This window comes from Sipha flava, unplaced genomic scaffold, assembly GCF_003268045.1.
Source record: "Sipha flava isolate LNK unplaced genomic scaffold, YSA_version1 267_pilon_pilon, whole genome shotgun sequence".
NCBI classification, from domain to species: Eukaryota; Metazoa; Arthropoda; class Insecta; order Hemiptera; family Aphididae; genus Sipha; species Sipha flava.
This window is the reverse complement of record NW_020272931.1, coordinates 34,555-51,931: the sequence shown is the minus strand read 5'-3', so window position 1 is coordinate 51,931 and position 17,377 is coordinate 34,555. Positions and strand designations below refer to the sequence as shown.

General features: G+C 34.4%; 4 protein-coding genes across 4 annotated transcripts; 1 reads left to right on the top strand and 3 right to left on the bottom strand.

The window, feature by feature from the left end:
• Positions 1 to 274: 274 nt before the first annotated feature.
• On the bottom strand, positions 275 to 697 carry LOC112685135. The gene has a single exon (XM_025556918.1). It carries the CDS (start codon positions 695 to 697, stop codon positions 275 to 277), a length of 423 nt encoding a protein of 140 aa, XP_025412703.1.
• A 230-nt stretch (positions 698 to 927) lies between these two features.
• On the bottom strand, positions 928 to 1,497 carry LOC112685134 (piggyBac transposable element-derived protein 4-like). The gene is made up of 2 exons (XM_025556916.1): positions 1,362 to 1,497; positions 928 to 1,268 (listed from the first exon to the last, which is right to left on the bottom strand). Exons 1-2 carry the CDS (start codon positions 1,495 to 1,497, stop codon positions 928 to 930), a joined length of 477 nt encoding a protein of 158 aa, XP_025412701.1.
• Positions 1,498 to 6,699: 5,202 nt separating this feature from the next.
• Positions 6,700 to 7,500, top strand: LOC112685152. The gene has a single exon (XM_025556931.1). The coding sequence runs from the start codon at positions 6,780 to 6,782 to the stop codon at positions 7,422 to 7,424; it is 645 nt and encodes a 214-aa protein (XP_025412716.1). The 5' UTR covers positions 6,700 to 6,779; the 3' UTR covers positions 7,425 to 7,500.
• Positions 7,501 to 10,082: 2,582 nt separating this feature from the next.
• LOC112685133 lies at positions 10,083 to 12,071 on the bottom strand (the record flags this gene model as incomplete). The annotated part of the gene is made up of 4 exons (XM_025556915.1): positions 10,083 to 10,135; positions 10,769 to 10,891; positions 11,644 to 11,736; positions 11,915 to 12,071. Coding segments are annotated over 4 exons (426 nt in total), but the record flags the coding sequence as incomplete, so codon positions are not given.
• Between the last annotated feature and the right edge of the window lie 5,306 nt (positions 12,072 to 17,377).

The window sequence follows — 17,377 nt, the reverse complement described above, 5'->3', positions numbered from 1 at the left end:
ATTCCTGACTACACTTCCACACAAGCGTTGACTGAGACGTTGTAACTGAGTTAACGGATCAAACGGTTGGCACGTAACAATAATATACTTTTCTAACATTTATTTATTTTAAATTAAATTTTTATTGTTTAAAACAAAAAAAGAATACGAAATATAATTAATACTTTTAATTTTACATTTGTTTTTTTTGTTATTATAATTTATTATTATTTATTATATAAATAATATGTATAATATTTTAAACTAATTTAAGAATTATTAACATTATTATTTTTCACATCTCACTAAAACACTCTAGACATTCTTCTACTAAGTGGTCTCTGCATATAAGTTTTGCACAATTGGTGCATACTTTTGTTGTTTTTCTATCACGTTGGCGGTCACAAAATTGACATCTTCCTGATGCTCTTACCCGTTGCTCACCTACTTGTAATGTTGATTTGTAACCATAAATATTTAGTCGCGTTTTAATATTTTTTGGAAGTGAAAGTATTGTTGCACGATATTTTAACTGTTCATCCATAAATTGTTTTGCTAATATTTTTAAAAATTGAAGACGAGTATATTTAGATTGACTGTTTTCATGATATATAACTTGAGCATTTACAGCACCGATATTCAAAATTGAATAAAATACTGTAAGTGGCCATCTATTACTCCGTCTTGCAACTGTATAGTTTTCTGTCATCCTGTCCATATTATCAACTGCTCCTTTTGTGGCATTATAAAATGTTATAATTTCTGGTTTTTTTTGCTAAGCCTGTACTTTCATTTATGGTTTTACTATTATGCATTGTTGACAAAACTAGAACAATTTTATTTTTTTTTGGCATATACGATACTAGGGACTTGTTGTTTTGAAATCCGAAGTAAGAAGAACAAAGTCCCATATTTTTAGTAACAAGAAATTCTTTTGGAATCTCTCTTTTATTTTTTTTTTATTGTAGCTACTAATGTAAGATTATGATTTTTCAAAAGTTCTTCAGCTAATGATATACTCGCAAACCAATTGTCTGCCGTTATATTTCTACCGGTTTTAGATATTGGAGACACTAACCGTTTTACTACTTCACTTGCAGAATTGTCGATTGAAAATGGGCCATCTGGCTGCTTGCCTGCATAAATTTCTAAATTACTAGTATAATATGTAACATTGTCACACAACGCGAAAATTTTAATGCCGTACTTGACTGGCTTGTTAGGCATGTACTGTTGAAATGAGCACCGACCACGAAATGATTGTAGCTTTTCATCAACACATGCGTATTCTGATATTGAATATAATTTCTTATAGTTACTGACAAAATTTTCAAAAATCCAACGAATATGTGTAATCTTATCTACTTTTTTTCTTTGAGTACGCCCACGAATCTCATCAAACCTTATACATCGTAATAAAAATCGAAATCGTCTTTCTGACATTATGCAAGCAAATAGATCTGCTCCGGTTCCATCACTTTGCCACAAATCTTCTGAACTTCTATGAGAACATTTCATAGCCCCTACCAAAGAAAAAAAAAATTAAAATAAGATAGCTACGGAATAATAAAGCAATTTGTATGTATATTTTTATATTTCAGTATAATATATTTATATCTCATTTTTCCGATTGGTGGTATGTATACAACGACGAATCGTAAGATTATTGAAAATATCAATTATTATTATTATCATTCTATTTTTACCGTTTACATAAATCTAATAATAATATATTGTACGGTCGCGTATCGTTTTTATTAAATGTATTAATGTTATCTTCGTAATCGCGCGATAAGGCACCGTAGTTCAACGACCTATGCGACGAGCTCGACCGAGTAGTTGTCTTGTACACGCGTTACCGTACGGACTACCCGCTAAATTTTGTGCGTAAAAATAGAGTCCATTTAATTAAACCTAAGTTCAGTTCGTAATCGCGTAATTGAACATTTGTTCCCTCGAACCGGATGAGCTAGCGTAAACGGGTAAAAGGTGTACATGAGCGCGTGAATAACAGGCCTTGAGTTTTTAGCCTGATCGTATTACGCGTTCGGTTGGTGGCGAGTGTTGGTTTGCGACACTACTAGGGTGAGTGCATCTAGGAGTACCACAGCACACGCGGTGTATTATTTGCGAGGTACACAAGTCACCAGGCAACTCAGCGGTGAGACATACTTCAGCAGAAGCAAGGTAAGAGAGTATCATAATTTCATTTATATTTATTGGTATTGGTATTTTCCCTTCCTAAAATACGGCGTTAGTGTAAGCATTGTGGTCGGGGGTTTCGAGGTCATCCGAGCCCAGAGTCTTGCGGTGTAAAGAATATTTTGTAATAATGATTTGGGGCGCTGATACAATTATCGTTATTATAGGTTTATCACTTACGATAAGCACGAGTAATATTACTTTACATTAGGTGTCGGCGAAGAGAATAATCGTTATAATTATACGACGTGATCGACGACGACGTATTAACAAATATGAGTAATTTCGTAGCACGACGCGGTCAGCTTAAAGGTATATTGACTAGATTTTGGAATTACGTTACGACACCAGATAATGATGTCAATCAAATTCACATTCGAAAAGAAAAAGTAGAAGAGGTTTGGCAAGAGTTTAATCGAATACAAGCTGAAATAGAATTGGAAATCGGAGAAGGAGAAAATATTAAATAAAAAATATTATATAAACATTATCAATTTAGAGAAGAATTCGAAGAACTTTATTACAAAGCAATCACAGAAGGAAATAGAAGAATCCAGCGAACGGAGAACATATCCGGGACGGTCGAATACAACCGAGATGAAGATAGTGAAAGGAAAATGAAGGAAGTCAACCCGATGATAAAACTGGCCGCATTAAACGTTCCTATATTTTCAGGTGTATATGCCGAATGGGCATCATTCTACGACATATACACCGCGTTAATCCATAATAATGATAGCATATCTACGATACAAAAATTCTTTTACCTACGGTCATCGTTATCAGAAGGTGCCGCCGAGTGTATCAAAAATATAGAAACCACGGCAAATAATTATCTAAGTGCATGGAGTAATTTAATATCCAGATATAATAATAAGAAATTATTGGTACAAACTCATGTCAGAGCAATTTGTGATTTGCCTACAGTAAAAGGGAAATCATCGTCTAGTTTACGACAATTTTCCGATAATCTACGGGGGCATTTAGCAGCGTTAAAGACATTAAATCAGCGGCCCAGCGAATGGGAACCACTTTTACTACACATAGTATGCTCAAAATTGGATACGGATACGATAAGCGAATGGGAGATAAAAACCCCAATTGACGAGCTAGCAAAGGTCGACGACCTAATCGAATTCTTAGACTCACGTTTTCGCGTATTAGAAGCGGTCGAATCGGCAAAAAATATGAATAAGAGCGTAAATACAGTGTTTGAATATAAAAACACGAACCGAAAAAATAAGTTCGAAAGAAACAGTATGTCACTAGCGGTAACCGCAGAAATAAAATGCTTTATATGTAATCAATCGCATACTATATATAAATGTCCAACGTTCGTTGCAATGTCAGTAGACGATTGCATAAAGAAAACGTACGAGCTCGGTTTGTGTAAGATTTGTTTACGTCGTCACGAAAAAAGAAAATGTTTTGCTCGACATTGTTTTAAATGTGCCAAAGCTCACAATACTATGTTACATATCGGAACTGAACATCAGAAACTATCGACAACAACCGCAGTGGGGTCGAGTAGCAACACGGCCGCAACTGATACGACAGTAATTACGTCGGTGAACGCACACGCGTCCGCGGCAATAGAACACGTATTATTATCTACAGCAGTAGTGCTCGCCGTAAATGTCGACGAAAATACATTGCCGTGTAGAGTACTGCTGGACTCCGGCTCTCAGCAAAATTTATAACCGAAGAGCTAGTCCAGACATTGCATTTAAAAAAGAATAAAATCGAGCATGTTATTAGTGGTATTGGTGAAACGTCTCAACGCGCAACATCGTCCGTATGGGCAAAAATAAAATCACGAATAAATGATTACACGTTAAATTTGCAAATGGTAGTGGTACCGAAAATTACGGGACACTTACCGAACCATAATGTCAAAACAAAATATAACATTCCTAATAACATTAAGATAGCAGACCCGTCATTCAATGAGCCACAAAAAATCGACGTATTAATAGGCGCCGCGCATTTTTATGATATTTTAAGTGGCGGTCAAAAGCGACCAAACCCGACTGGCCCTTTATATCAGGAAACAGTGTTCGGTTGGGTGGCGGCAGGGCCGGTATTAATAAATAGTCACGCAAATATGATGCCATCGAGTGCGGCATTTCTTGCGACACATGGTGTGATGACATTAGAACATTTATTACAACAGTTTTGGATAGTCGAAGATATGGGGAACGAAGCCACATATACACCGGAAGAACGCGCTTGCGAGGACCATTTTAATAAAACTGTGACCCGAAGTAAAATTGACGGACGTTTCGTAGTGAAGCTACCGTTCCGTGAGAATGCGAAACGTCTGGGGAAGTCATACGAAATAGCGAAGCGACGTTTGTTAGCAATAGAGAGAAAATTTAAAGGCAATCAGGATCTAAAAACAGAATACATTAGTTTTATGGACGAATATGAAAGGTTGGGTCATATGGAACTAGTAAATGAAGACACCGAAGTTGAAGGTAAAATGTGTTACTTACCACACCACGCAGTAAGAAAAGAAGACAGTACTTCGACAAAACTACGTGTTGTATTTGACGCTTCGTGTAAGACGCAGACAGGTGTGAGTTTGAATGATGTATTGATGAAAGGACCAGCGATACAAGACGAAATTATATACATAATGGCTCGATTTCGAACACACAATTACGTGGTAACAGCCGATATAGCCAAGATGTATAGGCAAATAGTAGTAGCAGAGGAACATCGCGATTGGCAACGCATACTGTGGCGAACTACGCCGGAGGCACCCGTGCAAACCTATCGTTTAAATACAGTTACTTACGGTACGGTACCCGCTTCATACATAGCAACAGCCTGTCTGAAGAAATTAGCTGAAACCAATAGTATGGAATACCCTAAAGCTGCAGCAGCTATCATTCGCGATTTTTATATGGATGATTTTTTAAGTGGGGCGGAAACGAAAGATGAGGCAGCTACATTGATAAGACAACTCATTGACGTAATGAATAGCGCCGGCATGAAATTAAGAAAGTGGTCATCTAACGATATAGATTTGCTTAAATCTATTTTACCTAACGAGGATATAGAATTGTCAAATTATTATGATATCGGTGGTTCGACAAAGAAAATTTTAGGGTTGTATTGGGACGCTCATACTGATAAGTTACGGTTTAAGATGTCGCCGGGAGTGGGCTGGACTACGGCCATCAGTAAACGTGACATATTATCCGACATAGCGTCGATTTTTGACCCGTTAGGTTTGGTAGGACCGGTGGTCATACGCGCAAAAATAATGTTACAAGCCCTATGGCGAGAAAAGGTGAACTGGGATGAACCCATACCGATTGGTGTGCGTGAAGAGTGGTTAAAATACCGCAATTTATTACCAGCATTAAATAACTTATCGATATCACGGAAAATATTAGGTGATTTAAGTGTAGGGCATATAGAAATTCATGGGTTTTCAGACGCTAGCGAAGTAGCCTACGGTTGTTGTTTGTACGTTCGATACGCAACCGGCACGGGGTCATATTCCACCAGTTTAATATGCGCCAAGTCCAAGGTAGCACCAATAAAGACTTTATCAATACCGAGATTAGAGTTATGCGCCGCATTATTATTAAGTAGATTGGCAGCCAATATAATACCCAAATTGCAATTAAATATAAAACGGAGATATTTTTGGACAGATTCGATCATCGTACTTGCTTGGATTTCGTCACCTGCTGCAAATTGGAAAGTCTTTGTTGGTAATAGGGTGAGTGAAATTCAAGATAAAACTTCTTGTTCTGAATGGCGTCATATCAGTTCAAAGGAAAATCCTGCGGACGTAATATCTCGTGGTTGCTGCCCATCGAAATTGGCGGAAAATGTATTATGGTGGACCGGTCCAGAGTGGATACGTCGAGACGAACAAGAATGGCCACAGTCACAAGAACTCTCGATAGAAAAGGAACATATTCCAGATATTAAAATATCCGAGAAAAAGGAAAAAAATACGTATACCATGTGTGCATCTATACGATCAGAAACCATATTACACCGCTTTTCGTCATTTACTAAATGTGTACGAGTAACCGCATTTTGTCTACGTTTCAAGAATAATACATTATTAAAGAATGTGAAGTATATCGGTCCGTTAAGTGTAGAGGAATTAGAGCAAGCAAAAATAAGGCTGATAAAGTTAGTGCAAGTAATTAATTTTTCGAACGAATTGCGTGACTTAAAAAAAAACGGCGTCATTAATTCTCGAAGTAAATTATTTCGATTAAATTCATTTATAGACGAACATGGGTTGTACGGGTAGGCGGCCGTTTGAACAATGCCACTACCATCGACACTGATCAGAAACATCCGATAGTGTTACCAGCAGATAGCGAATTTACTAAGTTATTATGTCGCGATAAGCATGAACGTCTCATGCACGGTGGGCCTCAAGCGGTCTTGGCCGCTATCCGTCTTAAGTATTGGCCGATAAACGGTCGAAATTTAGTGCGTAATGTTATCCATAGGTGTGTTATTTGTTTCCGTAATAAATATATTCCGACAATGCGACTAACTTCGTCGGTGCTAATAATAAATTAAAGGAAGTTTATCAATTATTCCAATCTCAACAACACATGGAGACAACAAGGAACACACTCGCGAATATTGGTGTATCATGGCGTTTTATTCCACCGCGGTCCCCACATTTCGGCGGATTGTGGGAGGCGGCGGTGAAATCGATGAAAATATTATTAGGTCGAATATTGGGTGAGACAAGGTTGACATTCGAAGAGTTAAGTACACTCCTGACCCGTGCTGAAGCGTGCTTAAATTCACGTCTTATTACTACTTTATCCTCCGATCCTTCCAACCCTCCCTATTTAACTCCTGCTCATTTCCTGATAGGAGACTCTCTAATCGCCGTACCTGAACCTGATATAACCAACATACCTCTAAATCATTTGACGAGATGGCGTAGAATAACTCAATATTCCCAACATCTATGGCGTCGTTGGAGTAGCGAGTATTTGGGACAATTGCAGGAGCGGTCAAAATGGGCGAGTAATAAGGGCTCTTGGGTGAAACCTGGCACAGTGGTTTTGGTAAAAGAAGATAATCTTCCGGCGTTTCGATGGCGGCTGGGCATGATTACGAGTGTTCAGAGAGGAAGTGACGGTGTAATTAGATCTGCTAACGTGAAAACTCAGGAGGGGCATTACCAACGAGCTGTACGGAAGTTATGCCCATTACCGTTCGAGGGAAATGTAGAAAATGCTTAGACAATCAACCAATATTTATTTTTCTTTTTCTTTTTATAATCAATCGTGTATCGTGTTCTAATTATTATTCGAGTTATATATTCATGTCTAAAAAAAAAAAAATTTTTTTGTATTTTGTCTCTTCTTTTTTATTGTTTTATTTTTATAAATCATAGAGTACAATAGTTAATATGCTAATCTATTTATTATTATTTGTATATAATTATTATTTATTGTTGAAAATTTAATATTTCAAGGCGGGCGGTATGTACGGTCGCGTATTGTTTTTATTAAATGTATTAATGTTATCTTCGTAATCGCGCGATAAGGCACCGTAGTTCAACGACCTATGCGACGAGCTCGACCGAGTAGTTGTCATGTACACGCGTTACCGTACGGACTACCCGCTAAATTTTGTACGTAAAAATACAGTCCATTTCGTTATTATAATTATTTATCGATTTTTATTATTAGTAGTTAAACCTAAGTTCAGTTCGTTTTTTTTTTTTTATTAACTTTTATTATAAGGCGTACAATCTGTAAATTAGTTATTACAATAAGTATGCATGCGGAATATATACTATAACTTGACATTGGTACGTGATAAAAGCAGCCACCCAATGGCGACACTTTCTAATATGATTAGGTTAATTTTTTACCTATATATATTTTTTTAATTGGTATTTAAGTCTCTGCACCACTTTCTATTCAATCGACGAGGAGGATTACCAGGAATGGTGTCGGAACCTAGAGCGGAAATAAGTGGATTGGAGTGGTTCATCAGTTGGGAGCGGAAACGTTTATAAAGAATTTTGGCAGTTTCTTCTATTGTATTAATATTTAAGTCTGTATGAAGGGTGTGATTAGAAACATAAAAAGGGGCATTCGTGATTATACGGAGGGTTGTGGATTGAAAGGTTTGAATTTTATTTGTGTTTGATTTTTTGGCTACGCCCCATAGTTGAATACCGTACGTCCAAATGGGCATTAATAGAGTTTTATATAAGAGTAATTTTGTTTTTATATTAAGTTTAGAGTGTTTTCCGAGTAAGAATTGTAGTGATTTCCTTCTAGAGTTCAGGAGGATTTTTTTCTTTTTTATGTGGTCTGCCCAGGTTAATCGTTGATCTAGAATTAGGCCCAGATAACGGGCGCTAGAGGATTTTGGAATGATTAGGTTATTTAGGTTTATAGGTGGTACGGTTCCACAATTCAATGTAAAGGTTAGATGAGTAGATTTCTCATGATTTATTTTTATTTTCCATTTGTCATACCAGGAAGACATAAGGTTTAGGTGGTTTTGTAGATTCATGCCAGCAATTCAGGCCAAAAATAATGGTACTCACCCGTCATGTATAAAATTCCAATCAATGCTTTTATTTCTTTGTAGTCGGTATCTGATGCATCACGTTCGCGACTATAACTTGCACGTGTCTTTGATATATATATATTGGTGCAATTTATCTAACATGGGTTTTGTAAAAAACACTTGCCAACATTCAAGAATATCTGTTTTGTTTTTAATAGTTGGAGAAACATCTGATTTTTCCGTAACATAATTTTTTTTAGACGTGCGAACTTTTTGGTTTGGCGCACGTTTATTCCACCTAGTTCCATCTTTTCCAACGTAGTATGGTAACATTCTTATGCTAAGTGGTAACTTATCATCTGATTCATGGTAATTATCGTCGTTTGTAATCGCATTATCTACAAAATTATATTCGGCCAGTTCTGAGTTTTCATCATCAGAAATATCGGATTGTTCAGTATCAATGTTATGATCTTTTTGTAAAATTTCAAAATTATCCTCTTCTTCGTCACTTGAGTTCCCTCCCCAAATACCTTCATTATCATCGAAATCGTCAATGAACGCTTCAATTCGTTGACGTTCTAATTCATCCATTTCCAAATATAATTATATTATAATAGTACGGCAAAATAAATACTTATTTCGTCGCGCGGGGTAAAAATTTTCCAAACTCGTACACACACACTTCAAACGCTGGTATTGAACGTACTAACTGATAAAACGTTAAACAGACTTAATATTATCTACTAATGACTTATAAATAGAAGCTAGATAAAATCCCAACACTCTCATACCAACCAACATAATATTAAAACATAGTTTAAAATTAGTGGGGTAATAAATTACCCCACGCGACCTACTTAAGGTTAAATGAATTCAAAAATACAAAATTTGGTTCTTATTGGTAAACATTTTGATAAAGAACAAGTTAATAATTAATAAGGTCATATAAAAAAATCAAAACTTTAAATTCTTTATTTGGCATCTATCAAAATGGAAAATAAAAATGTTTTTATTGCTTTTCTAAAAATTAAGTAAATATACCATAATAGCATTTTATAGTTTATCACAGATAGTTTTCATAATTGATCTATCGCTGAACCATGAATTCATCGAAATCGTTGAATGAATCCGCGACATGCGATAAGCATAAAGTCAAATTACCTGCGCTCACCATGATACCAATGATGGGTTAAATAATATTACTAAAATCAATGGTTACAATTTGTTGTATTATGTTATCAGCCTACCCCCTGTGCAATAATGTGTACTATAAACATACAAGGTATGTTTCCATATAATATGCAACATTAATTTGAATGTTGAATTTGCGTTAATGTGATGTCCCTGATACTGCTAATGTCCGGTGTTTAAAGCCTAATCATCAACGTTTTAAATCTGTTAATTTCTAACATACCTGCAACTGCAATATAATGTTTATATCAAAAAGTTATATTTGGGTTACATTGTAAACATAGTTAGAACGTCATATTCAAACAATGAAACCTACTAATAATTGGAAAACAATTATAATAAAATACCACAACCCGTATGCGGGGGGTATCGAACTCCGAACACCGACATACCTACCTAGACGGGTCTCTAAATCCTACGCGTTACTACCTATCGGCTATCCTAATCATATTGACATTAGGTTTATAATGGACGATATTTAAAGTGAATGGAAATCGATGGTTTTCTGTCTTTACTACCATACGAGCACATTATGTATGACAAAATAAGTAACTGATTTTTAACTAAGTTAAGTTACTTTTATTTTTTAATCAACATAAGACATGTAGTCTAAAACTGTCTAATGACCTGACACATCAAATAGTATGCATACGGACATTACTCTTATAAATAATTAATCGAAAAATCCTTTCTTAGCGCACGTCTACATCATAATAGCTATCTGTATGCCAAATTTCAGCCAGATCCGTCCAATGGTTTGAGCTGTGCGTTGATAGCAGTCAATCAGCTTACTGTTTTATATATACAGATATATCCACACAATACATATCAGAAATTTTGTTTGTATTTAAAATGTACATACCACGTATAATCGATGAAATTGGTTTAGCAGTTAGTTCTTTAGGTTCTAAATATTTTTTCACAATTAAACATGCATCATGGTTCAATGGTTCTACTATTTGTTCTACAAAAACAAGAGAGTTATCTAACAACATAATACATTTATCTTTTTCATTTGAAGTATTAATAGTTATATTTGAGTAATTTAAATTTAATTTTTGATAAAGTTGAGCGGTTATATCAAAGAAAGGATTAGGAATATTGTGTTTTATTTCTTTATTAAAAACATAAGGGACTTCGTTATGGCAATGGTTAGTATGTGGGTGTTGTGGTAATGGGTGTTGGTATTATTATCATTATTATCAAAGTGTATACTATTATCAATATATGAAGAACGTGTATTATTCTCAATATTTGAGGAACTTGAATTTTCTTTAAAAGTGTTATTTTTAGATGTAATTTCATTATTTTGTTTAGTTGTAGTATAAGATAAACATACATTTTTCTTTTCATTAACAATTCTTCGGAAGTAGCGATCAGATATTGAACCAAGAGCCTTTTTCTTCCGTAGAATACTTACCTAAAACGATGAATAAAAAATTATTATAAAACTAATCAACAATGAAGTCAATATAATATTTATTTTTAAATATGAACTTTTACAATTAGTAAAAATCTGTTAATTATTAGATAATACCAAATTACTTACGGAAAACTAAAATATATTGCAAAATTATTATTTAAGTTTGAATATCCTTTAAAAATTAAAATTAAACATACTTTATAGTTTTGTACTCTTATTAAATGTTATTCATACAAAATTAATTTTATTGAAACATTAAATTTTAACAAACATTTGAACCATTTTAAATTTATTATTAACTTTTTATCTACTACATCTGGTATTTGCGTGTCTCAACCATTCTGAAACCACTTTTTCAAATTCAGAATTAGTGATGATAGTGTTAGTACAGCTTTCTTGTATAGACTCTTAGAGCAATTCAATAAATTAGTCATACAATGTCTAGTTGCATTATTATGTTCATTCAAAGTTCATAATTAGGAAACATTTTACTACCAAAATGATTTGTATATAATATACATAATGTGCTTAACACATAGATTAAAATAATTTTTAAATAAAGATAAAATGTGTTAATAAAATTACTTTTCATTATCTTTATGAGATCTGAGTCTCCTATTTTAGTACTAATGTTTTTGCCACGGCCTGTCCAAGTACACTCAATCCCATATTTATCTGTAAACAGTTTTGACATAACTCTACTAACATGGTTTTTAGGAGTGTTTCCACCAACGGTTTTGATAAAATATTCCTACGATCAAAGTTAAATTAACAAATATATAAAAAACAGTTGGGAAACGACGATTTATGAGGAATCCGTGGTTTAACCAGATATGCGAAAATGCCCTACAACGTAGGAAGCAAGCGAGGGAAGTTTGGTTAAAGGATATTAAAAATGAAGAAAAATTCTCTAGATATAAAACAAGACTAAAAGAAGTAACCAAAATTATAAGATGCGAGAAACGAAAATTTATCAACGACATAGTGAAAAGTGCGGACCAGGACTATAAAAACCATAGGACACGGGACCTATACAAAAAGATCAGCTCTGTAAGCAAGGATTTTAAACCAAAAGAAATGTTTTTAAGAAACGAAAATGATACTTTGTTAACGGATAGAGACGACATAGTTGAGGAATGGGCTCAATACTTCGACCAGCTGCTAAACTGTAGAGAACCTTCTAATCCATTCCTCTTTGAGAATAAAAAACCGAATAGGGAAGAGTATCCTGAACCTACGATAGAGGAAATTGCGAAACAAATAAAAACCCTAAAAAACCACAAGGCGCCCGGTGAAGACGGGATTACCGGAGAGCTACTTAAAAAAGGTGCGGAGAATCTTGTTAAATATATTCATCGTTTAATTAGTTTAATATGGCAAAAAGAAGAGATACCAAAGGAATGGAAAACAGCCTTAGTCTATCCCATCCATAAGAAAGGAGACAAACAAACATGCAATAATTATAGAGGGATTGCCCTGCTTAATGTAACGTATAAGATTTTATCTTACTGTATACTTGATAGAATCAAACCTTGGGCAGAAGAGATTATAGGGGACTACCAGGCCGGCTTCAGGCAAAACCGCTCCACGATAGATCAAATCTTCATTCTACGTCAGGTGTTACAAAAAACTTGGGAGTATGACAAAAGCGTACATATGGTTTTCATTGATTACAAAAAAGCATATGATTCAATACATAGAACGTCCATAATCAAGATTTTAGAAGAGTTTGGAATGCCTAGTAAGTTAATAAGCCTCGTCGAGTGCAGTATTAGTCACACTGACATAAAGGTAAAAGTAGGACAAACGTTATCGAAAACGGTTCAAGTGACAACTGGACTAAGGCAGGGTGACGCCATATCACCGGTTTTATTCAACATAGTATTAGAAAAAGTAGTTAGAGAAGCAAACTAGGAGAAAACAACATTGGAATATTGGCATATGCAGACGATATAGTCTTGATGGCAGAAAGCAAAGATAAACTCAAAGAACAATCAAAACAACTCATAAATGCTGCTAAACGTGTAGGCCTAGAGATTAACGCAGAGAAAACTGAGTATATGGTCGTGCAAAGACATGAACAAAAAGGCTGTCGTAACGAGGTCCTGGAAGTCGAAAACTACAAATTCAAAAGAGTGCAGCAGTTCAAATACCTTGGCACACTAATTACACAGCAGAATGAAATAGGTACGGAAATAAAAGCAAGATTATAAGCTGCCAATAAATGTTATTTTGGCCTGACAAAGTTATTAAAATCTAGAGTAATCTCGAAAAATCTGAAGTCCCAAATATACCAGACACTTATCAAGCCAGTGGTGACATATGGGTCAGAAACTTGGACCATGAGGAAAAACGACGAAAATGCTCTTTTAGTGTTTGAAAGAAAGGTACTGAGAAAAATCTATGGACCATGTAAAGACGAACATACAGGTGAATGGAGAATACGCAAAAACAAGGAACTTCAGGATTTGTATCAAAGACCAAGCATTAAAGAAGATATCACCAAAAGAAGACTGAAGTGGGCAGGACATTCTTGGAGAAAAACAGGGTCATTGATAAAAATAGTACAAGAGAATGCACCAAAAGGAAAACGACCACTTGGAAGGCCGAGGTTACGCTGGGAAGATAGGATCAAAGAAGACATAGAGAAAGTGAGACCAGGATTGGATTGGAAGGAGTTAGCTTTAGATAGAGAAACTTGGAGACAAATCTGTTGGACGACATGGTCTTGAAGGCCGAAGTCATGGAAGAAGAAGAAGAATTAATGAATGCTTAAATCCTGTTTTTAATATAAAAACAAATTTTGAGTCTATTCTTAATAATTGTTTATAACTCTTGACGCGGACCCGTGCGGCAGCCGTTACCGAAACGGCAGTCGCCAACCGTGCCTATGTCTCTCTCATCAACCACCAGACCGCGGCACGCAACGCCGCAGCGACACCCCATCCTCCCATCCATCACCGGACAGGGGCGCGAGCGGTCGCTACGACGTCCGACAGGTACCACCACGTAACCGTGCTGTTTTTCCGGGATCGTTACCGAGACACAACTCACACACTCTCGCCTTAATTAAATTTATTAAATTATTAAATTTATTAAATATGTACATATTAAGTTCAATTGGTTGCAGTAAAATACAGTCGTAATAAGAAGTAAGTATTTAGTACTCACCTTAGTCTCATTTTCACGTTGTTCTCCAGACTTTGTTGATGACATCATGAATAAGTTCTATAGTATTATACTATTCAAAAGTTCAAAATTAATAAAATGTTTAATTGAAAACCTTTAGTTCACACTGAATAGTCGGTACTCAATAATCATGATTACTGATTATTACTATAATTATTACTATTATTATTATACTGTAATCACTATACACTAATCGCCAGTTTACCACGGTCAGTCGGCGGGTGGTGACAAGAGTAGGGGCCGCTAGTGAGTTAAAAATATTAGCTTATGGGTAAAACCAAGAGAGTATATTTTTATAGAGTGCAAAACTATTTATTTTAAAATAGTATATTTTTTTTTTTTATGAAAAACTGAAACATCGATATTATTTTGCTGGTACGTATTACAAATCACAATAATGTAACAACCCTGTGACATATAATTTATAACATTGTAGGTCTTGTAACGATCAAAATAGATTAATGTCCGTGTTTCGTTTTCCTCAATAAATAATAACCATCTTAAATAAATGCGCGACTACTTCATCACCTATAACATCGATGGACGAAAACACATTTGGAATTCCCTCCAATCTCTGTAATTGCACACCTCTCTATCCGTTTGTGTGTGTTATGTTAGTGGGTGGTCATGTAATAATTGCATGATAACGAGTATCGGCCTATTATTATAATTAAATAATATTATTATTATTATTATTATTATTTCAATGAGTCAGTTTTCGTATTGTTACGTGGTACCCAATAAAAATAGGTACCTATCGTAATGATGTTGTTGGAGTAGGATAAATTGATTCAATAATTAATTTAAATACTTGTAAATACTTTAATAAATACAAATACAGATACAAATTCTAAATTTGTGCACTAACAATATCAAAGACAAAACTCAGAAGGGCTTGTACTGATAGCTAGACACGTCTGCCGTTGGTGGTGAAACGGAGCCTTTATATACTCTGTTTGATTCTGTTTTAATTGCGTTGTTTTCGGCACGTGGTTGTCCTTGGCCTGGTTGTCTTATTTGAATGATGATGTTGTTTGCGGTTGTTTGTGATTTGTAATTTGCGCGTGGCACTCATTAAAGTTTATGTGTGCAATAGTTATTCTTGGTACGTTTATATGACTCAAGAATATGCGTATTATTATTTCTTAGTAATATATGAATATTACAGTATATTTCTGAAAAGTATTATACTGGCTCACTTTTTGTGTAGCTGTTCCGTTGTCCACAACATGCACGAGTAGACCGGACCATGCCGGTGCGTCTTGGGACGACGACCAATTGTCCGATTGGTCGGTAACGTATTATAATTAAAAATCAAAACTATTTTTTTATTATTATTATACCTTGGCCGGTATTCGTCAGTGTTATTTTATACACCATTTCTAATCTTATAAATCCGCGTGTGGAAAATTCTCTCTGTTTTTTAAATTCATACTATGAAAAGGTGGAGGTTTTACGCCCGTACGAGCTTTCTTCCACCATGTAAAAGTTTTATTATAATATATTTATATTTCTCTATAATATCTTTTAGTTCATTAATCCTTTTCCTTTATTTATTAATATAGTCTAAGTGACCACGATAGTAAATCCATTTACTTCGACCCCAAAAAGGGTCTCGGTATTTGGTTGGCGACCCATGTATCTTTAAAGGTAATCGTCAACGGGCGCTCGACAGAACTTACTGTACTGAGACGCCGCAGTCTGTACTATCATATAATGCCTAGTTATATCACCGGGATGAGTGTTAAATGTTTGTTTTATTTAGACAGAATAGATTACAATGTATACATATTAAAAAGTTACGTTGATTGTACTACGTAATATGTTTGTTTCTGGGATGTGTTGAAACATCCAGTGCACACTAGGTAATTTACAATTACCCCACTAGACCCTAAATCCAGAAAAAGAATTCAAGGCAATGATATTGAATTGATTTATTTCACATCTCTATTATTTTTGAACGTGTACATTGTGATCAATTTCATAATAATTTTTATATAATTTTGAACATTTGACGTTTTGATGTAAATCAGTTAATTTGCAATTCCTTATTGTTAAGTAATTTTTATTACATTAAACATACCCCCAGCACGGTTAGACTTAAAATACTTATACTATAGGTAAGTTGATTGTGAATTTCTAACAATTAAAACCATAATTATAGTATATAATTTTTCTTTAATATATCAATAAAACAATAAAAAGAAGTTTTTATTTATTATTCTTAACTCTAATCTTATATTTTTAACAAATTTGTTAACAAAAATTATTTGTAGTCTATAATTTTTCATTTACATATTAATAAGATATTAATTCTAATTTTTTTTTTTTAACAAATTTGCTGACAAAAACTATTCGTAGTCTTTTAATTTTTATTATTCTTAATTTTAATTTTAAATTTTTAATACAATTGTTGATAAAAACAATTAATCATGTTCAACATTGATTCGGTACACTGTAGTGGAACTAAAGACACATCTGAACACACCCCACTTATAGAGAACAATAATATAATACAAGTGTCACTGACAAAAAAAAAAACATTAGTGGGCGAATTCAAAAAATAAGTCTTAACAACAGAGTTCAAGCTGTCGCAGAATACATAATATTTAAATACCCATCTATAATAAATGAATCTGTTAAGATGTCTGATCTGAGAATCATAGATACTTGCAAAGAAGTATTTAAAACAAAAAATATCAAGAAGCTTAGTATTAATTTAGTTCATGCATTGTCAGCGAGCAACTCAACGCTGTGCAAACTTATTAGAAGAAATACAGAAATTAATGTTCCTGTAGACACAAAAAGTTTATTAATAACTAAAAATAATAAGTTGATGCTATGTCCATGTTCAGCTTT